Genomic DNA, 22,923 nt, shown 5'->3' with positions numbered 1-22,923 from the left:
GTAAAGCACAGAGAGGTCTGGTAAAGCATAGGGAAGCATTGTAAAGCACAGAGAGGTCTGGTAAAGCATAGGGAAGCATTGTAAAGCACAGAGAGGTCTGGTAAAGCATAGGGAAGCATTGTAAAGCACAGAGAGGTCTGGTAAAGCATAGGGAAGCATTGTAAAGCACAGAGAGGTCTGGTAAAGCATAGGGAAGCATTGTAAAGCACAGAGAGGTCTGGTAAAGCATAGGGAAGCATTGTAAAGCACAGAGAGGTCTGGTAAAACACAGAGAGGCGTGGAACGGATTTCCCGAACCACGCTGTTGATGCAACACCCTCTTGTGGAGAAATACTTAAATTATAATTCCCTCTCAAAACATCACAGCAACAGAGCCAGTGCGACAATACTGCCCCCTTGTGGGGGAACATGGCAAATGCTAACAGTGTTGTTAGGAGGTCTAACCCCCAACCTCTCCCAGTCAAACGATTTGGGAGGGGAGCAGTTCCCACACAGCGCTAGAGAAATTCAGGATCGTCTTTAGCTCGCAAGCTCTTGAGAGGATCTGACTATGGGGGCGTACCGTAGTTTCGATTCTATATTTTAAACATTGCTCGTAAAGAACCGACAGTTAATCTGCGTCACCACAGCGATCAACGAAGACAGACAGTGGTTTATTAGCAATGCAAAGGCTGTTTTATTGAGCGGGTTATAGTTTGTGTTGAAGCAGTCTGACCAGATGTCCACAGATGTGGGTGCGTGTGGAGATCACATTCGCAAAACAGCTGAAACAATTGATTTTAAAAAAAAAGTACATTGACTTTAATCCAATACAATTTTTTTTATTTATTTTTACAACGTTTAAAATTAAACCATGCGTTGAGAATTGCAGTTACGTCACTTGCAGTCGATCGGAACCCCACCCTTGTTTTTTCCCGCGTCCTAAAATTCTAAACCACGCCCACAAGGGGGTCTCAGCGTTCTTAACAGCCACGCCCCCCCGCCCTGTGCAGCGGGCAAGAACAGCTTAAAATAAAACACAAGCTTTTCAAACGTAATTTGTGGACGGGTACTCGGACCTGGGGCGGGACAGCCCAGCCTTGTAGCGAGCCCCGTATTGCTGATCGGTCATAACCGGGCATGCACAGCACAGAAAACAGCCTCCTAAGATAAGCAAAGCCGCAGAGCCCCACCCTATGAAGACAGACCCCCCAAGCTCCCGCTTCTGCGACTCGCTGACCAGCGGGTTGTAAAAGTCCCTGATGATCGTGTTAGCCGACCAGCACACCGGGATTATATACAGCAAGCCGGCGATCACAAACAGCGCCCCGGAGACGACGCTGACTCGAGATTTGACCGACTCATCCTGGACGCAGTTGGTGCATTTAGCCCCGGCGACGCTAACCAGCAGCGCCAGCAGAGCCAACAGGATACCGATGACGGTGAGCGCCCGGGCGGCTTGCAGGTCCCTGGGCAGCGCCAGCATGGAGTCATACACTTTGCATTGCATCTGCCCGGTGCTCTGCACGATGCAATTCATCCACAGACCTTCCCAGATGGTTTGCGCGACCACGATGTTGTTGCCGATAAATGCCGTGACTCGCCACATCGGGAGAGCGCATGTCGCGATAGCCCCGACCCAGCCGATGAGGGACATGCCGATTCCGAGCAGCTGTAGACCGGACGAGACCATCTTTGCTTTCTCGGGGAAAGAGTCTAGTTGTTGGGAACTGAGCGAGATGGAGGGAGTCTGCAATAAAAATAAGAGATGTACTGGCATATTGAAGTGATTAATTACTGTAAATTAAACATACAAGTTGCAGAAAATCAGGAGACAGATTCAGGGTTACATTGCGCAAAAAGACCCACGCATCAAGTATACTGTTGAGACACTGAAACTCAGCGGGTAGTTCACATGTTAACTCGTAAAGGAAGACATGCCTTAGACATGTGGTCAAATTTTAATTACCCAGGACCTGGTTATGAACCCGGGTAAATAAACCCACTTGAATTAACAAGGCAGGTCGAGGAGGGCTGAATTCAAAGCCAGGACTTCCAAACTCAGGAGGACGCGCAGAAGAGATTCGGGACTATAATAGGACTGACAAACAAAGAAGTTGGGCTGTCTGTTTAAAGTAAAGATCGTCCCGTTTGCAACTTGTAACCCGAGCCCCCAGCCCCCAGCGGGAAGCTGAACCCACATCAAAGCGTACAAGAAAAAAAAAACTGCCCTCTTCATTAACACTTCAATTAAAAGCGCTTGGCTACAGCTTCATATTGTGGAAGAAAACTACACATCCCTATCGTTAAATTAGATTGATTACAGAAAACGACATTAAAACCATTTATGGGTTCAATGACTTGTAATCACATTGCCATTGAAAAGTGGCACTCGATTTAAATAAAAATTAACAAACGAAGTATTTAAACAAAATACAATAAAAGGGAGAGGATTCATTATTTCTTGCAAACGCTTTTACCCAGGTAGACGTAAAATTTAATTTTTTTTGCAAGATATCACATTGCAGATAACCAGTTAAAGTCCGGAAATTTATTCAAATAAAACCGAAATACAATAAATTTAAAAGCGAGTTCGAGCAATTAAACAATATTTGCTTAATTTTATTTTTTCAATAAAAACTAGTTTCGGTCTGGTCTATACCAGCGGTCCCCCCCCCCTGCAGGAACCAAGCAGAGACAGGCAGGATAGACAGATGGGTTCGTCAAGAACAACCAAACGCCGTTTTGCGGTTATTAATGTATTATGCTTGTAGTATTATTGATAACTCATTATTAAAATACAGGCAGTGATGAGGTTCGGTCCAAACAATAACTTCACACGGGTCCCATCTCATCTACCATCACCTCAAAACAAGCAAATTTACTCTTCTCTGTGCAAGTCTCTCAGCGCTCTTATAGAGCACAGAGCCGAGTAATTTAAAATGATCTCAATGTACTTTATTAACGCTTATTAAAAGATGAAAATTTAAAACTTTGCATTAACTATAACGGTCATAGAGCCCTTCCTCCTCAATTAGAAAGCTTCCTTAAGGTTTTACGCCTCAAATTTGAAAGGGAAAAAAAAACCAAACTATTTGTGCAAGAATTAAAAAGGACACAAATTAAATCAGAATTGTTAGATTATCTAGGGGATGCTGGGTCGGCGATTTAAAACGAATCCGGTCCTAATTGCATAAAAACAATAGCGCTTTGTTTGAGAGAGAGGAAAGGGGGGGGGGGGGCTGATTAATACTAGCCGAACGACCCCCCACAAGACAAAACTTTAACATCGGGAGGGGGGAGAAATAATTCATTGTTAAAATCCAGGCAAGTCACTTCAGAACGGGTCTATAGAGCATTTTGAAACAGAAAAACATTACAGCCTACCTACTCGTAAAAATTACACGCCAAAAGCAAGTCGATCGATTAAAACCAGAACTTAAACAAATAAATCGATCCCTCTAATCGGTTACGTGCGTCATATTGATCTCAATTTAACAGTATAAAAGTTTGAATGCTCCGGCAGACGTTCAGGGATCCGTGAAAGCTTTAGCAGTCAGACCCTGCTAGGTCACTAAAGGTCATTCCTACTAAAAACGTTAGGATTATATTTTGAAAGGCTAACCATTGAACAGCTTATCGATTATACCGCGCTTTCCATTCGCTTGAATGGATTAATAACCCAAACGTATTTAACCCGAAAGCAGTTTGAACTATTGAAGTCTCCCTTTGAGTTGAAATATCTACCTATTCCAAATTACCATCAATTACACCCAACGTTATATTGTCTTTAAAAAATAAGTAGCGGGAAATAAACGGATTACAAAGTCTAAACGTCGTTTTAAACTCACCAGTCTGTTTAAATTCACAGCAGCAGCACTTATTTGTCTGCTAGCCCCAGTCTCTGAACGGTGTGAGGTACCTGTCCGCTCCGCAGCGGGTTTATATAGCACAAGGTGGCTCCGCCCACCGCTTTTCCCCCCCTATCCAATCGCAACGCGTTCTCAATCACCCATCCCATTCACATAAACCTTCTACAAGGTGGCAAACAATTGCAGGCCTCGCCCCTTTCCGGAGCGCTCGTCGGTCGGCAGTTGATTCGAGTTCGTAGTAAAATTATTATTTTTTTTTTTTTTCTCTCAAACAACTAAACGGGGGGCTTCGTAAACTTATTAGGATGAGTACATACGAAAACTAAACTGAGTGCTAAAACACAGGCTTAATTGATACTTCTCAATTATCCGAATCATTGTGATAATACAATTCGTACAATAAACTCTTTTATAAACGCGTCTGTGGATTTATTCAAAATACTTTGTAAAATTAGTATTTCAGTTATTAATATTTAAAAGATCCTGTTCATACCCTGGTAATTAGTAACTTATAGCCCTCAGTTAATCACCTAATTATATAAGAACATAAGAAAGTTTACAAACGAGAGGAGGCCATTCGGCCCATCTTGCTCGTTTGGTTGTTAGTAGCTTATTGATCCCAGAATCTCATCAAGCAGCTTCTTGAAGGATCCCAGGGTGTCGGCTTCAACAACATCACTGGGGAGTTGGTTCCAGACCCTCACAACTCTCTGTATAATGGCACTGATCGGGTGTTCACTGGTCAGTAACAATGATTTGAGATTTGAACTTTAAACTAGATGTTTTTAAAACGATTAATAAAATAAACATTGATAATTGCACTTGTTTATTTAAGATTTTTGAATTCAAGATATTTAAGAGCGGAAAACAAGTAAAACGGTCTAATTAAGCAAATTATCAGTTCGATTATGAGTCTGCATCATTTTCATTGGTTGTTAAATTTCCATTGGTTCTCTAAGTTTATAAAACACTAAACTTTGATTTTTATTGTCGTCGTTTGCCATGTATTAGCAGAGTTGCACACCCTCTGGTGGCCATTTCTAAAACCGCACCTCATTCCAAAAACCTCTAGTAGCATTATCAGGGTCTAGTGCTGTATGTTATAAAGACATTTCAGAGGGCTGGATCTCATCAATATCAGGGTCTAGTGCTGTATATTATAAAGACATTTCAGAGGGCTGGATCTCATCAATATCAGGGTCTAGTGCTGTATATTATAAAGACATTTCAGAGGGCTGGATCTCATCAATATCAGGGTCTAGTGCTGTATATTATAAAGACATTTCAGAGGGCTGGATCTCATCAATATCAGGGTCTAGTGCTGTATATTATAAAGACATTTCAGAGGGCTGGATCTCATCAATATCAGGGTCTAGTGCTGTATATTATAAAGACATTTCAGAGGGCTGGATCTCATCAATATCAGGGTCTAGTGCTGTATATTATAAAGACATTTCAGAGGGCTGGATCTCATCAATATCAGGGTCTAGTGCTGTATATTATAAAGACATTTCAGAGGGCTGTGTCTCATCAATATCAGGGTCTAGTGCTGTATATTATAAAGACATTTCAGAGGGCTGGATCTCATCAATATCAGGGTCTAGTGCTGTATATTATAAAGACATTTCAGAGGGCTGGATCTCATCAATATCAGGGTCTAGTGCTGTATATTATAAAGACATTTCAGAGGGCTGGATCTCATCAATATCAGGGTCTAGTGCTGTATATTATAAAGACATTTCAGAGGGCTGGATCTCATCAATATCAGGGTCTAGTGCTGTATATTATAAAGACATTTCAGAGGGCTGGATCTCATCAATATCAGGGTCTAGTGCTGTATATTATAAAGACATTTCAGAGGGCTGGATCTCATCAATATCAGGGTCTAGTGCTGTATATTATAAAGACATTTCAGAGGGCTGGATCTCATCAATATCAGGGTCTAGTGCTGTATATTATAAAGACATTTCAGAGGGCTGGATCTCATCAATATCAGGGTCTAGTGCTGTATATTATAAAGACATTTCAGAGGGCTGTGTCTCATCAATATCAGGGTCTAGTGCTGTATATTATAAAGACATTTCAGAGGGCTGTGTCTCATCAATATCAGGGTCTAGTGCTGTATATTATAAAGACATTTCAGAGGGCTGGGTCTCATCAATATCAGGGTCTAGTGCTGTATATTATAAAGACATTTCAGAGGGCTGGATCTCATCAATATCAGGGTCTAGTGCCGTATATTATAAAGACATTTCAGAGGGCTGGATCGCATCAATATCAGGGTCTAGTGCTGTACGTTATAAAGACATTTCAGAGGGCTGGATCTCATCAATATGAGGTCGGTACACAGTTAAGAACAGCCTGAATTAGTCACACAGCACAAGTTTGGAGGGAAATGAAAAGTATTTAATCATCGAAAAACACATTTACAAAGCAGAAAATACAAACGAACCAAAAAACCAAAAAACCCACGTCTTCAGAATTGGCCTGATGCCTGCTTTTATACCCTCTCCCCCTGGGTTAGAGCAGCATTTCCCATGAATCACCCTGCATATCGAAACACAGGGCTGGGAATCAGACTCCTATTGCACAGCAGTGTGATCCAGTCCAGTTTGATCCAGTCCAGGTTTTACTACTAGTCACAAATCAGCCCCCAGTGTATCTATGCTACACATACTCAATATTTGAGGGGATCACTTAATGGTCCTGAGCCTAGTGTGAACGACCCTGCTGTCGCCCTCGAGGACTCTGGGTGGACGCAGGAGTTAATTCCTACTATTTATCCCCCCCCCCCCCTCCCCCCCAAGGGGGGTTTGTCGATTTTATTACATCCATTAAAAAAAAAATTCCTCATGTTGACATACAAACATGTATGCAGAAAAAAAATAAAATAAAATTAGACTTCTTTAATTGTTTGTCCGAGTTCAGCTGGTGAAATTTTTTTACATGCTCATTTGAGACCCACGACCGCCCCCCCCCCGCCCTCCTCCTCCCCAGTTCTTATTTTTGATTTCATATTACAGGTCTTATTGTTATTTTCTTTACATAAGAAATGTCCAGCTACAATAGTTATATGACACCGAGGGAGTCGTTTTGGGAAGTCATCTTCAGTAGGAGACCTGTCCACAGTGTTTCCTCTTTTTGTTTTTTCTATAAAATAATTATCAATTACAACAGAAGAGACAATGGCGTGCAGGATGCATCCTACAGCCTCGAGGTCAGCGCCAGTATTTCGTCAAGTCCAGGTCTGGCCTAATTGACCACTGCGGCTTCCACAAATGTCTGGAGCTCCCCAGGGTCAGCGTCGCAAATTTACTGAGCGCGCCTGTGTGTGGTGTGTGTGTGTGTGTGTGTGTGTGACCCTGGGCGAGTTGCTTCACCTCCTTGTGCTCCGTTCTTTGGACAAGACGTCAAACAAACGAGGTCCTATTGGAAGTGACTCTGCAGCAGCAGCATTTATTGATGATGCAGAGTTCACCCCCCTGGTCTCTGCGAGTCGCTCTGGATAAGTGTCTGCTCTATTATTATTAATGAGACAGGCAGAGAGATATTGATATATAGATAGATTGGACAGAGACAAACAACAAATCATTTAAAATTGATTGAATAATTTAGTACAACAAAGTCCTCCTCACCTGCGCCCGGATTCGAGAGAGTCCTTCCTCCTCTTCCTCTGAGGGGAGGGGCTGGGCGACCTCCGACCCCTGTGACACAGAGAGAGAAGCAGATGGTCAGTTTTTTCCAATACCAAGACTCACAAAACACTCCTAAAACCACACCTTCCTCTACAGCTATGGGGAAAGGTTTTGCATCTCGGAGGAGGGCTGCGATTGCCTGCTCACCTGCGAGTGGGCAGGGCGGGGGCGTGTCTTCTCCCACCTGTGGGCGGAGAGTAGCTGAGCGATCGTGAGTCTCTCAGCGAATCAGCTGGCTTCCTGGGACTAGAGATCGAGAGACAGACAGAGTGAGCGAGAGAGAGATAGAAAGAAAAACAGAGAGAGAGAGAGAGAGAGAGAGCGGGTGAGAGAGTACTTAAAAAAATTCTCACACATTGAGACACAGAGGCACACACTTACCATTTCCCATCCTCTCCTGCGGTTGTCTCCGAGGGAGCCTCGCTGTCCGACGAAGAGGAGGAGCTGCTGTCTGACGAAGAGGAGGAGCTGCTGTCTGACGAAGAGGAGGAGGAGGAGGAGGAGGAGCTCTTACTGCCCGCCCCCTTGGATTCAGCCACACCCCCTTGGGTTTGTGAACTTTAAAAAAAAAAAAAAAAAAAGGTGCACTTTAGCAAATCTTGAACCTGGAAAACAAACTTCAGTTCAGCTTGGCAAGAGTAAGATCTACTGATCGATTCAATTCCAAGTCCTTCAAAAGACTGATATTTTAGGAGACAGGATTGTTGCAACAGATTGCTCAACTCGCTTCATTTGAAGCAGATTCGAACTGACAAACAAACGTTGTCTTCTTCATTTCAAGCTCATTTTAAACAGAACGAAGCTGATTTGCAGTTTGCAACTCAATGATGCGTTGGGATTGATTATACTGAACTACATGGCCTCAAATCCTGCTCTCAATTATAACAACTCACTGCATCCGGTACTGATTTTACTCTTACAGGTGTCCCTAGTCAAGGTTTATTTCTTGTGATTGTTATTTGAAATCGTTCTCATCCACTTATCGCACTCCCTGCAGGCTCTTAATTAACGAAGTAAAGCAGATTTTTACTGCAAGTTTAGCTGCTCTGTCAAAATCGCTCTTAAAAAGGTAATTTTACGTCTTTCGCACTTGTTTTAAACTGATTTTACTGTAGTTTGTAACTGCCGTTATCTGATAGTTATTTTATAATGTGATATCTTGTAAGTTGCCCTGGATAAAGGTGTTTGATAATAAATAATAACAACAACCTGGCTTTCTTGCTTCCCTCCGACTCCGAGTCACTGGAATCGGAGGATGAGGACGAGGAGGAAGACTCTATCCTTCCCTCCACCACAGCTGGCTCTGCTCTCCCTCTCTTCACCGGCGGCCCTCCGGCGTTCTCCGCGGTTCCCGTCCTGGAACCGGGCTTCCTCTTTTCTGCCCGGCTGCCCCCGCTGGCTTCGGGGGTAACGGATCTAGAAGGTGAGTGACCCTTCGCTGGCCCGGCCTGCGGTGACCTGGAATCCCGCGAGCGAGCCTTCCCGCCGTCTCCACCTGCCGCACTGGGCGATCTAGAATGCGACTCCCTGCTGGTTGGGGCAGCCGCTGGGGTTCTAGAGTTGGATCTAGAACGCGACTCACTCTGAGGCTTTCCACTGCCTTGTGCCAGCCTCTCGCTGCGAGATCGGGAGTCGCTGCCACTCCCTGCCCCCTGTAACGCTGCACTTGCGGGGTCTGTACCCGTGGTATCTGGGGGCGTTCCGGATTTAGCCCCAAAACTGTTCTTTTTGCAATCTGCTGTATTGTGGTTGTTGCCGACCGATGACCTAGAACCTCCCTGGACCTTCCCACCCATACCGGGAGATCCAGAACGTGACTTGCCGTCCGCTTTTCCCGCTTTGCCATCTTCACCCGGCGTTCTAGACCGGCTCCTCCTACCAGGTGCGACCTCGGGTGACCTAGAACTCTTCGGGGGGTCTCCGTCCCTCCGTTTGGGGGGGGGGGAAGAAGAGGAGGAGGAGGAAGAGGAGGAGGAGGAGCTGGAGGAACTGGAGCGAGGGGTTCCTAAGGTTTTCCGCTCTGTTGGACAAGCCCGCCCCGTTCCCCGCAAACGTTCTGCCCACCGGGGAGTTGCGGTGGTGGGCGGGTGACCCGCCGCGACCCCCGACCCTGGAAAGCTAGCCCGTCTCGCAGCTTCGATCGGCAGAGCGTCGACTCCGCCCTGTCTCCGTTCGGGAACGCGTTGCAGAGCTGGGATCGGCGCCGGGGAGGGAGGGGGTGGGTGGAGCGGTACCCTGCAATTGGGGGGGGCGGCAGACAGAGACGAGTCCGTTAGAGACAGGTTCTCTCCACACCATGAAAACATCTTAACTATCAAGAACTAAAGAAGGTCCTGAGCGATTTTCAACAAAATCAGACGAGCTCTTCTCTAGACAGGTGTGAAAACGTGAGGGTGAGAGACAGAGAGCCGCCAATCACTCTCCACAGCGTGTGCTGAACGTGAAACAAATTTCACAAGCTTTTTTTTTTCTAGCTACTTGCAAAAATGTCTTGCCACATTCTAATACTAAAAATCACAGGTATGGAAACTCCTATTGCACAGCGGTGTGATCCATTCCGGTGTGATCCATTCCTGGTTTTGCAGCGGGAGTCTGCTTATTAAACTCCTAGTGAAAGCAGGACTGGATCACAGCTGTGCAGCGGGAGTCTGATTATTAAACTCCTAGTGAAAGCAGGACTGGATCACACTGCTGTGCAGCGGGAGTCTGATTATTAAACTCCTAGTGAAAGCAGGACTGGATCACACCGCTGTGCAGCGGGAGTCTGATTATTAAACTCCTAGTGAAAGCAGGAATGGATCACACTGCTGTGCAGCGGGAGTCTGATTATTAAACTCCTAGTGAAAGCAGGACTGGATCACACTGCTGTGCAGCGGGAGTCTTATATCCAGTGCTGCCCGGTGTTACACAGAGTCATCAACAGCCACAAAAAAAAATAAAAACCCAAAAATCACACCTGTAGTTTGGACTCCTTGCTCTGGGGGAACCCTGCCTCCTCGATCTTGAGCCAGATCTAGAACCGGACCGGCTCCGGCGCCGCCCGGAGGTTCTAGATGGCGCCGCTGGCGGCGAATCTCTCCTCCTGTCCCTCTCCCCTCTCCGGTAATACGCGGGGGAGTAGCCTCGGCTGTTATTAGCATTGCCGCCCCTCTCTCTGCCAACAGGGGGCGAGCTTCTCCTGCTAGTGTAAGGGGAGGCGGACCTGGATCGATTCCGGGTCTTTCTTGGGGATTGGTACCTGCCACCTCCTCTCCTGCCGGGGGGAGACTGCTGCCCTCTCCTGAGTGGGTAACTGTAAACAGGACAATATTGGGTTAACCCTGAGCGGTCCATTTATTCAGCGCCTGTCAGGTGCGTCAGGTCCAATTTATTTTCACATGTGCTGTAAATTATCCACCCCCCCCCCCCCAAGAGTAAAACAGATTTAAAAGGCACTGAATCGCAAAAGGACACTCAGTACTGCATCTCCAGCCCCTCCCCTCGCTCGCTGGATTTTTCTCATACCTCTTTATAGATGCGCATACTGATAAATCCTCTCCTGATCACTCGTTTTATCACCAAACTCCTCAATAATGCGATACGAGTCGTTATTTTATTACTGTAACATCTCTGTAGGGGGCGGGGCTATGAGATACACCCTTTTTTCGGTTTCATTCGGCCATTGAAAGGTTTTTCTCTGCTTTTTCTGGAGAATAAACGACTAGAGACCTGCGCTTGACGTCTTTTTGATGATGTGGGACAGGGGCCAGACATCGGACTGGAAAGGAAAAATTGGAATGTCGGACCTGGTCCGACACAGGACCGCAAGGGGTTAATCTACACATACAGCAAACTTTTCATCTACTGGGGAGGGAGCTGCAGTGTTAAAATCTAGCTAGGGCTTCTAGTTTTTAATTCCCCCCTGCCACCAGAGCACAAATTTTAAAAGGTAACACACCTATCCTGGTGTCTAGGAGACAGCCTTTCTCCTCCCCTCCTCCGATCCCTCTCCCTCGAATGGGATCGCCTCTCCCTCCTGCTGCCCAGCGGGGAGTCTCTGCCGCGGGCTGGGACGGGGGACCTCTCCCTTCGAATGGCCGAAGTATTGGAGCTCCTGTACTGCATGGGGGGTGATCGGGGCCCCTCCCTGCGAGGAGAGGGAGAGGAAGAGGACGACGACCCTCCACGTCTGGTCCCCCCGCGTCCCTTCCTGGGCAGGGAGGAATAGCCCCTTGGTTTCTGCAAAGGGGGTGATCTTTCCCTTCTTATTGCGGGCTGCTGGGGAGCAGGGGAAGTCTCTCTGCTGGGACGGTTTTGAGTTTCTGGTCGGGAAGGAGGAGGAGGAAGGGGGGACCTGCTGGTTCTCCTCTCCCCGGATTGGGACCTCTTTCTCCGGTCTGCAGAAGTTCCGTCTCTGGAAGGGGAAGCAGGGGGAGGGGGGGCAGTGGTGGAAGTGGGCTTGGGAATCGAGGATTCCCTTCTAGTGGCAGGCAGACTCCGTTTGGTCGTAGGGGACGGGGAGCGAGAGGAGTCGGAAGAGTCAGTGTGCCTGGCGCTCGGGGAGTACAATTCCCTCCGTCTTCCTGGCGCAGAAAAAGGTTTTGCAGCTTTGGCCTGAGAGGCGGGTTCTGCGTCTCTTTCTTTCTCCCACCTGCCCGATTTGGCGGGAGACGCGCTTTGCCTCGCCGCCGGATCAGGATCGCAGTCCCTTCCGGTCGGAGAATACAGCTGGCCCACGTTCGACCTTTTAGGAGGGGGCGAGAACACTTTAGCCCACTTTCCAGACCTGGGAGGAGTCTGGCTTCTGCTCCCGAGCGGAGACGGAGGATCCTGGCTGCGTCCGGATGCCGGGGAGGAGCGCTGCTCCCTCTGCATTGCGGGAGTCGGACATGCTCCCGTTTTGGTTGCTACGACAGCGGTAGCCAATTTCAGGGGGGACCCACTTTTCTGCCTGATCGGCGACCTCGAATCCGAATCCGAGCTACCACTCCGGGTCGGAGAGTACAGCTGCCCAACCGTTGACTTTTTACCCTGGAAAGAAGTGAACGCTTCTTTGTCCCACCTGCCTGGTCTCGGAGGAGGAGTCCCGCTCCTTCTCCCGACAGGAGACTCGGAGCCTTGGGTCTGCCTCGAACCCGCGCTGGGAGGGCCGGCTTTGGAGACAACGGCAGGCCGACCTGGGGTCTTCGATTTTGGTGGGGACTTGCTTGGCCTCTCTGGGGAGGAGGAAGAGGAGGAGGAGTCATCGTCGCTGTCTGTGTGCGCTGCGCTTGGAGAATATCTCTCGCTGGGTTTGGGTGCAAGCCTCGAAACCGGGATCTTATCTACCGTCTTAGAAGATGCAACAACCCCACTACTGTCTCTCCCTGAAGCAGAGAAGGAGGAGTCGATGATGCGTTTGGCGGGGGCGGTGGCAGGGGAGTGTCTCTCATTGGGTCCCTTCTCCCTGGTGGAAGACGTCTTATCAGACGTCCTTGAAGACGATCGTCCGCCATCGCTTCTTGTCTTCTTGTTGCCGTCGTCCGCGACTGGAGACCCAGAGGAATCGCTTCGCCTGCTGCGAAGAGGAGGAGGAGGGGGGGATCTCTCTCTGGGTTTGGAACCGAACCGAGCTCCCCCTCTCTCCACGCCTCTCTCTCCGGCAGCGCTGTCGGGAGGAGTCTCATCCAGACTCCTGGAAGACGACCTGCCGCCTCGTCTCGTTCCCTTCCCTCCCATCTCGAAAGACGGAGAGCGTCTCTGACTCCTGGGAGAAGTCGATGTTTCTCTGGATCTGCTGTCTCCCAATACTTCCCCATCATCCTTTCTCTTGCACCTCCTTTCCTCAGACGAAAGACCCCTCTCTCTTCCGGGAGCCGGCGAATCCCTATTCCTCCCAGCCTCTCCGCATCTCGGAAAAGCCGGAGAAACCGCGCCGGCGTCCCTCTTCGGTTCTGAAACCCGACCGCGGTCCAGCTTGGACCTTGACCCTGAAGAATCGACTTCCATCTCCTCTTCCGAAGGCAGCACAGGCCCGTCCGCTTTCTCTCCCTGCTTTTTATCGGTTTTTCCAGACTTGACTGCTTCACCCTTCCCCTCTCCACTGGACCTCCTTTTCCGAGCTTTCCAGGTTCCCTCGACAGCGTCAGCAATTGCAGATCGGTTTTTAACCTTGGTCTTTTCAGTCTTCTGGTCCTCCGACTCTGAAGAGGAACTGGAAGAAGAATCTGATGACGATGAACTTGAAGAGGTGTCGCTACTGCCGCTGCTGCTGGACCCACTAGAGGAACTGGTACCGGAACCAGAACTGGAGCTCGAGGAGCTGCTACTCTTTCTCTGTTTCTTCTTTTTCTCTCCTCCCTCTGTCGCAGTTCTCTTTCTTCTAGTCTCCTCTTCTGCTGCCTCTTCCTCCTGGATCTCTGGCTTTTTTATGAAATTTCTTGAACTCTTGCTGCTTCCTGTTGTCGGTTCTGGGTGATCCGGAGCAGAGTCCGGTCCCAGCTTTCCGGATTCCGAAGTCCCGATCCTGCCGGTCTTGTTTTGGATTCCCGAAGTGTTTGTGTCGTCATCGCCATGGCTGCTTCTCTTGGCAGTGGTTGAGGTAGAGAGTTCTCCCTTTTCTCTTCCACCTGTCCCATCCTTCTTTCTCCCATCGCTTCTCTCGCCATCCTTTCTCCTCTCTTCCTCACCTTTCCCATCCCTCTTTCTCTCCTCATCCCTCTGCCCATCCCTCCTCTTTTCCTCCGCGCCTCTCCACCCATCACTCCTCTCTTCGACTCTCCCATCCCTCTTTCTTTCCTCACCTCTCCGCCCATAACTCCTCTCTTCCTCCTCACCTCTCCTGCCATCCTTTCTTCTCTCTTCCTCCTCGCCTTTCCCATCCCTCTTTCTCTCCTCACCTCTCTGCCCATCCCTCCTCTTTTCCTCTGCGCCTCTCCACCCATCACTCCTCTCTTCCTCGACTCTCCCATCCCTCTTTCTCTCCTCACCTCTCCGCCCATAACTCCTCTCTTCCTCCTCACCTCTCCTGCCATCCTTTCTCCTCTCTTCCTCCTCGCCTCTCCCATCACTCTTTCCCTTCTCGCCTCTCCGCCCACCACTCCTCCTCTCTTCGGCCTCGCCTCTCCCAACTCTCTCTCTATCCTCCGTCTCTAGCTCTCCTTCCTCAAACGAGTCAGCGGCTGTAGGAGATTCCGAGCGAGAGGTCGTGGAGATTAACCGAGGAGAGTCTAACCTCTCCTGCAGCAGGTTCTCTGTTCCCCCTTTACCCAGTTCTTTGTAACCAGGACTACCAGTTCCTCTACTTCGGGTATTAAGATTAGCATGATTAACATTATCACAGTCACTAAATCTCGAAGAAGCAGAAACCACTTCCATAGCCCTCTCTCCTCCCATCCTCCTCCCTTTATCCACCGCTCCTCTCCTCTGGTCCCTCCCGTTAGTTTTGGGGGACGGAGAGGGAGATGTGGAGGAGGAAGATGGGGAGGAGGAGGAGGAGGGAGAGCGAGCCAGCCTCTGCCTCTCGTTCTGCCTGGACTTTTGAGGAGAGCGATCTTTATCGATGGAATGGCGGTCAGAGGGTCTCCCCATCCTCCGATCTCTATCTGGAGTCCCCCTCTCCCCCCCTCTTCCCGGTCCGCCTCTCCTCTCAGTTCTGGGGTGCTCCTTTTCTGGGGACCCCCTGTCCCCTCCTCTTCTGTTTCTAGGGGAGCCCCTTTCTCCTCTCTCTTCCCTCGATTCTCTCTCAGGGCTGTGTCTTCTGGCGCTGCTCTCCCACTTTTCCCGGTTGTGTTTCGGGGGGCTGCGCCTGTGTTTGGGGGACCCCCTATCCCCTCCGTCGGGCGACGGCCCCCTCTGTCTGCGTTTTGGGGACTCCCTCTCCCTCCTAGGGGCGTCTCCTCTGCCCCTGTCATCCCTGCCCCCTTTCCTCGGAGCTGGGGACCCCAACCTGTTTGTGGGGTTCTCTTTGGGACCCCCCTTGTCGCTTCTGTCTGTCGCAGGACGGCCTGAGGACTTCTGTTTAAAAAAAAAAAAAAAAAAGCAAAAACACATCAAAAGAAAAATTCATAAATAAAAAATCATTTAATTGGAAAACCTCACAACACAAAAAGTGTTCTCACCCTATAAAAACAAATGGTCGTTATAATAGATAATAGTGTCAAACTCCCCCCAACTTTCAGCCTGGAAAGGCGTGTGCTTGATCTGGAAAGGAGGCTCGCTGGTCCAGTGGTTAAAAGGGGTCTTGATACCAGGAGGGTTCAAATCCCAGCTCAGCCACTGACTCACTGTGTAGGACCCCGAGCGAGTCGCTGAACCCCGCTGTGCTGCGTTTTTGGGGTGAGGCGTTGTTGTAAGTGACTCTGCAACTGATGCATAGCTCACACGCCCTAGACTCTGTGAGTCGCCTTGGACTATAAAGAAATCTGCTAAATAATAATAATAATAATAATATTATAATTACAACTGCTTTCGCAATTTTGAATTAAGGAGTCATTTATCAGAGGCTTTTATCTAAAGCGACTCGCAGAGACTAGGAGGGTGAACTCTGCATCATCAACAAATGCTGCTGCTGCTGCAGAGTCTCTTCCAATAGCACCTCGTTTGTTTGCAGTCTCGTCCGAAGGAGGTTCACTGACTCGCTCAGGGTCTCACACAGCGAGGCAGTGGCTGAGCCGGGATTTGAAACCTCCAGGTTTCAGACATACAGAAAAAAACAAAATCATGAAAAAAATCTGTGAGCCGCTTACCTCTTTGCTCCCTGAACGCTCGCCGCTGCTGTGTTCGTGGCCCCGCCCTTTCCTGCCTCTAGGGGGCGTGACCGAACGAGCCGGGGACCGCCCCCTTCCCTCCTCGCCTCTCTTGACTGGCTGAGGGGGTGGCGCGTCTCTGACCGGGATAGGGGACTTGCTGAAATGGGGTAGGGGTTCGGGAACAAAAAAAAAAAAAGGTGAAAATTAGACTTAGACTAAAAACTAAAACTAGATTTCTAGTGGAAACGTTTCCCACTGAATTCACACTGAAGACGCTGAGAAAGACTTCTAGTGGAAACGTTTGCCAGTGAATTCGTTAATAGTTTAGATAAGACAGACTAACACTGTGACCGACCTATGGCTGCCTCGAGAGGAAGGGGAGGGAGAAGAGGAGGAGCTTCCTTCACGACCTCGTCTCTGTGGGGGAGGAGACTGGCTGGGGCTCCTGGAGAGGTACAGAGGGAATTTAGAGAGATGATTTAAAAATCTATAATTATAGAGCAAACTTTTTAGTATACAGGGATGGGAATCAAGACTCCCGCTGCACAGCGGTGTGATCCAGTCCTGCTTTCACTAGGAGTTTAATAATCAGACTCCCGCTGCACAGCAGTGTGATCCAGTCCTGCTTTCACTAGGAGTTTAATAATCAGACTCCCGCTGCACAGCAGTGTGATCCAGTCCTGCTTTCACTAGGAGTTTAATAATCAGACACACCTGAGCTTGTTAGCTAGACACACTGGGGGCTGATCAAGCTGGTAGTAAAACCTGGACTGGATCACACTGCTGTGCAATAGGAGTCTGATTCCCATGTCTGTAATCGTGTCTGATGTATTTCTCTCACCTGTGTCTCTTCTCTTTCCTCTTCGACTTGCTTTTGTCCTTTGGGCTGCGAGACCTGGCAGAGACGAAGAAGGGGGGGAAGGTTTAAAAACACAGATGAAGAGCTAGAGAGAGAGTGAGTGAAAGAGAAAAGGAGAGAGCACAAGTCAGCGAAAGAGAAAGGGAGAGAAAGAGAGAGGAGGGGCTACAAAATAGCAGTAATGAGATCAATTTAAAAACACCAATCTAAGCTGCAGTTCTTTCTAAATGACTCTGTTCTGGTTTCCGTCGCCTCGTTGGACTGAAACTCACCCTCGTTTCCGGGTTTTCTGCTCGGAGCTGGATCTGAGAGAGAGAGAGAGAGAGTTTTTTTAAATGCAAGTTTACAACTAATAATAATAAGAATAATAATAACAATAACAACAACATTACCTCTGTTTCTTTTTCTTTGATTTCTTCTTCGATCGCTGTGGTGATGGAGACTCGCTGTCTGAATTCCTACAAGAGATTTTGAAATACAGAATTAAAACTAGTGTAGTGATCGACTGCAAATATACAGACAGCCTCCACACGCACACAGAAACAGAGACAGACACACACACAGAAACAGAGACAGACACACACACAGATCCTCTCAATAGCTTGGGCACTAAAGAAGGTGCTGAGGGAGTTTCATCACAAATTGGACGAGTGCTTCTCTGGATAGGTGTGAAAATGTCAGCCAGCCAGCCAGCCAGACTGACCGACCTGCAGATTCTGGCATTGTCCGGACTGATCACTCCACAAAAACCAGGGGCTGACGATCAGGCGAGGGAGGCTGGTGTCGATCAGGCTGATCTCACCCTTCAGAGTGAATTAAGAAGCAGCTGCTCGGGTTTGCGTGGGTCGCTGTTCTCCGCAGAGTCTGAAGAAAAAGCAGCGATCGTCACAAACCCGAGCAGCTGCTTCTTAATTCACTCTGAAGAGTGAAATCAGCCCCGATCGACACCAGCCTCCCTCGTCCGATTTTTCCGGAGATCTCAGTCCGGACAAACCCAGCCTCTCACGCCCTCAAAAACGAAGAGCTGAAGTTATCAACTGCATCAGTCTCCTCTCCTCTCTTTCATCCCTTCTTTCTCACCGCTCTTTAGCCTTGTTTTTTTTCTTCTTGGTGCGACGCTGGGGAGGGGGGGAGGTAGCAGAACCCTCGGATTCCTCTTGGATAATTCTGGAAAATAAAAATAAAACAAACTTTTAAATGTATCACCATCACCATGCTCTGTCTCCTCTCTCACATGAACGCCTCTCCTGTCTAACCCTCATTCCTCCTCCCTCACAAACTCCTCTCTTATTTAGCCCTCCCTCCTCTCTCAAACTCTTCTCCTATAGAACCCTTTTCCCTCTCCTCCTCCTCCCCTCACTTGTACTCTTCTCTTGCCCAACTCCTGTTCTCTCCTCTCTCGCTCTCCCCCTTCTCTCCCCTCTTCTCTCAGGCTCCCCTTTCTCCTCTCCTCTCTTGTACTCTCTCTTGCTCCTCTCCTCCTGCTCCCTCCTCTCCTCACTCTTCTCCTCCTGCTCCCTCCTCTCCTCACTTGTACTCTCTCTTGCTCCTCTCCTCCTGCTCCTTCCTCTCCCGCTCTCGGGCCCTCCTCTCCGGGTGGAAGGAGCTCCCGTCCTCGTAATCGTCCCGGATCCCGAAGGCGGCTCTCAATCGCTCGTTCTTCAGCTGATTGGCTGCGGCCAGCTGGTGCGTCTCAGTTACCCTGGAGACGGGGGGTGGGGTTAGCATGGACTGTGTGTGTGTTTGTACAGTTGTATATCTGCGTGTGTATAGTGTGTGTGTGTGTTTGTACTGTTGTACAGTGTGTGTAGTGTGTGTGTTTGTACAGTTGTATATCTGTGTGGTACAGTGTGTGTAGTGTGTGTTTGTACAGCTGTATATCTGTATGGTACAGTGTGTGTGTGTATAGCGTGTGTGTGTTTGTACTGTTGTACAGTGTGTGTAGTGTGTGTGTTTGTACAGTTGTATGTGTGTGTGGTACAGTGTGTGTAGTGTGTGTTTGCACAGTTGTATATCTGTGTGTGTGTTTGTACAGTTGTATATCTGTGTGGTACAGCGTGTGTCTCTCACGTCGGTCTCTCGCTCGGCGCTCCCTCTTTGATTAACGGCTCCTCTTTCTCTTGAAGCATCAGCCTGAAGGTGGCGACTTTCTCATCAATCTCCTCCACAGAGTACCTGGGAAACACAGAGAGAGACATCAACACAGACAGAGAGAGAGACTCCCACCTTCTCATCACTCTCCTCCACAGAGAACCTGGGAAACACAGAGAGAGACATCAACACAGACAGAGAGAGAGACTCCCACCTTCTCATCACTCTCCTCCACAGAGTACCTGGGAAACAGAGAGACACATCAACACAGACAGAGAGAGAGACTCCCACCTTCTCATCACTCTCCTCCAGAGTACCTGGGAAACAGAGAGACACATCAACACAGACAGAGAGAGAGACTCCCACCTTCTCATCACTCTCCTCCACAGAGAACCTGGGAAACACAGAGAGAGACATCAACACAGACAGAGAGAGAGACTCCCACCTTCTCATCACTCTCCTCCACAGAGTACCTGGGAAACACAGAGAGAGACATCAACACAGACAGAGAGAGAGACTCCCACCTTCTCATCACTCTCCTCCACAGAGAACCTGGGAAACACAGAGAGAGACATCAACACAGACAGAGAGAGAGACTCCCACCTTCTCATCACTCTCCTCCACAGAGAACCTGGGAAACACAGAGAGAGACATCAACACAGACAGAGAGACAGACTCCCACCTTCTCATCACTCTCCTCCACAGAGAACCTGGGAAACACAGAGAGAGGAGAGACGGAGACCCACTCCCTCACTTTCTTATTTCTTGCCAGGACCCAAGGGTTGTGCTATTACACTCAATCCTCTCTCCTCCCTCCCCTCTTCCCCCTCTCTCCCCCCTCCCTGCTAGGATGGACACACACACACACACTCTGTCCCCTCACCCCTGCTCCTCCATCATATCCTGCAGCTGTACACATTTCAACTCCAGGCCCCTCTTCCTCTCGTGCTCCAGTATCTCGGGGTTGGGAGCCCTGGTCAGGCTGCTCTCCAGTTTGTCCAGCTCCTCGTCAGTCCTGGCGTCCTGTCGACCCTTCCGGGGACGCACGGTGGACAGGTTGCGCTGGACGTAGCCGTTTGTGCCACTCCCTCGCGGGGTGACCAGCCCGATCCCATTGTACATCCTACTGGAGAGAGAGAGACATATAAGGGACATTTTCTACTCCAAAAATTCAGCGGTTTAGTCCCAGAATTCCCTAGAATGCGAGACAGCCAGAAGCCGTCCACCCTGCTAGGGGAAAGACAAACGCACAACCAGACTGGCGGGGTCAACACATGGGAGACCTGTCATAGCCTGAGAGACAAACCGTGAACACAAGACACTACAGAGGGAAGAGAGAGAGAGAGGAGAGGGAGGGGAAAGAGGGATGGAGAGAGGAGAGGGAGGGATGGAGAGAGGGATGGAGAGAGGGAGGAAAGAGAGGAAGAGAAACAAGGGAAGGAGAGCTCGCCGGGAGTAGAACTCCCTCCCCCCTCTCGAGATTTAAATAAACATTTGCATGAGTACAATATAACGGGTCATTTTTGTTCAAACGTGCTTCGATTTAGCAATTAATCGTATCGTAAGAGCGATTACCGATAATCGATTTCTCTGGAGAAATTCCCGCCACACCTTACCGCGGGAGCCCGAACAGATTTAAAAATGTTCGGGTTTTTTATTTGTTTATTATTATTTAAGAAAAAAACTACCCTTACAATCGTTCTGCGGCGGGACTGTATTTCCATTCATAAAAAATGAAGCTCGCTTCTGCTTTGAAATAATAATAAAATAACTTCAAAAATAATAATAATAATAATAAAGCCCCATTTAATTTAGACTTAAAAAAACAAAAAAATAATTGATTTATTTTATACAGCTGAGATTGAGAGACGCGAATTGCTTTAACGAAAACGCGAATTGCTCGATTAAATTAATTGTCATATTATTATTATTATTATTTTTTTAATTAGTAAAGTCGTGGTAAAAAAAATCAAATCAAATACACCTTAAAAACAGAAGTTAAAACTAACAGAGATGGACACCGAGCGGGTTTTCAAAAATACGAAACCCGAACCGGTTTAGCTATTGACTTTTTAACCCATCGCTTGACCCCCGTCTTGTTAAAATTAATTACTGAACAATTTGAGCTCAGAAACAGAACAGCCGATAAAAAACGAGTATAGATTATATTGAACATATGATATCTATATTAGAATAATTAATCAATAATTATAGATTATTATATTAATATAGATTATTCAATTGTTATTATATCTAATGTAGATTACTATATTATACATTAATATAAAAGATTAAATGATAATAGTTATAAGTTATATCTATTATATTATATATTATATAGATTATTATGATATTATTATAGAGTATTATGTTATAGATTATTATATTATTATGTTAATACACACATTTCTACTAGAGCCGTGTAGACTGAGAATTATCATTCAGCGCTATTATTTTATTATTACTATTATTATTATTATTAATTTATTGCAATTATAAAAGCACACGATTTTACTTCACAAAAAACACACAAACACGTCACTGAAACAAGTTTAAGTTTTTTTATTTTCTTTATATCCGCGAGTACGAGGACTCGGAATAGAGAGGCTGGATATTTAAAGCGGATTATAATATCTGTAAAGCTCTGGGGATTATGCAGCACGTTTCAGAAATCCCAGGAGATACCCCGGCAATCAGCGGCGAGCAGCCCGGCTCTGCGCGGCCCGGAGCGGCACTCCAGACCGGGGACTGACGCAACCCCGCCGGGCGCCTCCGCGCTAAAGCCCGCTGTGATGCCGCCCCGGTCCCCCCGGGTCCCCCCCGGTCCCCCCCGGTCCCTCCCCCCGTCTCTCCCCCGGTCTCCCCCCCGGTCTCTCTCACCCCCCAGCCCGGCTCCGAGCCCCCTTACCTCTGCTCCCGCGATCTCCACCCGCTTCACATCCGTCTGGAGTGAGATTAAAAAACAACCCGGTTTGATTTGGGGCGTCCGGGCGGGGGGTGCGGACGTGGAATAATAATAATAATAATAATAATAATAAACCCGATCAAATAAAAGCCCCCGAAAAACTGCAAATATTAAAATGTGTTTTAAAACCGAGCGAGCAACACGCAGTTTACAAAAGCACTCCCCCACACTGCACCGCGGCGGACTACAAAACCCACACTGCACCGCGGCTATAGACTAAGAGGACTACAAACCCAGAAACTGCACCGCGGCTATAGACTAAGAGCACTACAAAACCCACACTGCACCGCGGCTATAGACTAAGAGCACTACAAAACCCACACTGCACCGCGGCTATAGACTAAGAGGACTACATGACCCAGAAACCACCGCGGCTATAGACTAAGAGCACTACAAAACCCACACTGCACCGCGGCTATAGCCTAAGAGGACTACATGACCCAGAAACCACCGCGGCTATAGACTAAGAGCACTACAAAACCCACACTGCACCGCGGCTATAGACTAAGAGCACTACAAAACCCACACTGCACCGCGGCTATAGACTAAGAGCACTACAAAACCCACACTGCACCGCGGCTATAGACTAAGAGCACTACAAAACCCACACTGCACCGCGGCTATAGACTAAGAGGACTACAAAACCCACACTGCACCGCGGCTATAGACTAAGAGCACTACAAAACCCACACTGCACCGCGGCTATAGCCTAAGAGCACTACAAAACCCACACTGCACCGCGGCTATAGCCTAA

General features: G+C 48.2%; 3 protein-coding genes across 3 annotated transcripts; all 3 read right to left on the bottom strand.

The window, feature by feature from the left end:
• Nucleotides 1-900: 900 nt before the first annotated feature.
• On the bottom strand, nucleotides 901-4,028 carry LOC121306832 (claudin-4-like). The gene is made up of 2 exons (XM_041238768.1): nucleotides 3,831-4,028; nucleotides 901-1,729 (listed from the first exon to the last, which is right to left on the bottom strand). The coding sequence occupies exon 2, from the start codon at nucleotides 1,670-1,672 to the stop codon at nucleotides 1,028-1,030; it is 645 nt and encodes a 214-aa protein (XP_041094702.1). The 5' UTR covers nucleotides 1,673-1,729; nucleotides 3,831-4,028; the 3' UTR covers nucleotides 901-1,027.
• A 3,199-nt stretch (nucleotides 4,029-7,227) lies between these two features.
• LOC121306803 (uncharacterized protein DDB_G0271670-like) lies at nucleotides 7,228-9,852 on the bottom strand. Its single transcript, XM_041238730.1, has 5 exons — nucleotides 8,756-9,852; nucleotides 7,928-8,104; nucleotides 7,694-7,792; nucleotides 7,487-7,555; nucleotides 7,228-7,369 (listed from the first exon to the last, which is right to left on the bottom strand). Exons 1-5 carry the CDS (start codon nucleotides 9,850-9,852, stop codon nucleotides 7,228-7,230), a joined length of 1,584 nt encoding a protein of 527 aa, XP_041094664.1.
• Nucleotides 9,853-10,449: 597 nt separating this feature from the next.
• LOC121306802 (serine/arginine repetitive matrix protein 2-like) lies at nucleotides 10,450-22,166 on the bottom strand. Its single transcript, XM_041238729.1, has 12 exons — nucleotides 22,113-22,166; nucleotides 20,088-20,330; nucleotides 19,184-19,288; nucleotides 18,645-18,815; nucleotides 18,194-18,280; nucleotides 17,506-17,571; nucleotides 17,386-17,418; nucleotides 17,096-17,149; nucleotides 16,610-16,699; nucleotides 16,252-16,411; nucleotides 11,484-15,520; nucleotides 10,450-10,838 (listed from the first exon to the last, which is right to left on the bottom strand). Exons 2-12 carry the CDS (start codon nucleotides 20,324-20,326, stop codon nucleotides 10,463-10,465), a joined length of 5,418 nt encoding a protein of 1,805 aa, XP_041094663.1. The 5' UTR covers nucleotides 20,327-20,330; nucleotides 22,113-22,166; the 3' UTR covers nucleotides 10,450-10,462.
• Between the last annotated feature and the right edge of the window lie 757 nt (nucleotides 22,167-22,923).

This window comes from Polyodon spathula, chromosome 50, assembly GCF_017654505.1.
Source record: "Polyodon spathula isolate WHYD16114869_AA chromosome 50, ASM1765450v1, whole genome shotgun sequence".
Lineage (NCBI taxonomy): Eukaryota > Metazoa > Chordata > Actinopteri > Acipenseriformes > Polyodontidae > Polyodon > Polyodon spathula.
The sequence above is the reverse complement of the archived record's forward strand: the minus strand, read 5'-3'. Positions and strand labels throughout refer to the sequence as shown.

Bases quoted from the DNA above. Each gene is read 5' to 3' on its own strand.
- LOC121306832 (XM_041238768.1), bottom strand. From the start codon at position 1,672: ATGGTCTCGTCCGGTCTACAGCTGCTCGGAATCGGCATGTCCCTCATC.
- LOC121306803 (XM_041238730.1), bottom strand. From the start codon at position 9,852: ATGTTTTCATGGTGTGGAGAGAACCTGTCTCTAACGGACTCGTCTCTG. The intron at 8,105-8,755 runs GTTGTTGTTATT...TTTTTTTTAAAG, and splicing joins GAGGGAAGCAAGAAAGCCAG to TTCACAAACCCAAGGGGGTG. The intron at 7,556-7,693 runs GTGAGCAGGCAA...TCTGTGTCACAG, and splicing joins CCCGCCCTGCCCACTCGCAG to GGGTCGGAGGTCGCCCAGCC.
- LOC121306802 (XM_041238729.1), bottom strand. From the start codon at position 20,326: ATGTACAATGGGATCGGGCTGGTCACCCCGCGAGGGAGTGGCACAAAC. The intron at 18,816-19,183 runs GTGAGAGACACA...CCCCGTCTCCAG, and splicing joins GCGCCGAGCGAGAGACCGAC to GGTAACTGAGACGCACCAGC. The intron at 10,839-11,483 runs GTGTGTTACCTT...TCCTGTTTACAG, and splicing joins TCTCCTAGACACCAGGATAG to TTACCCACTCAGGAGAGGGC.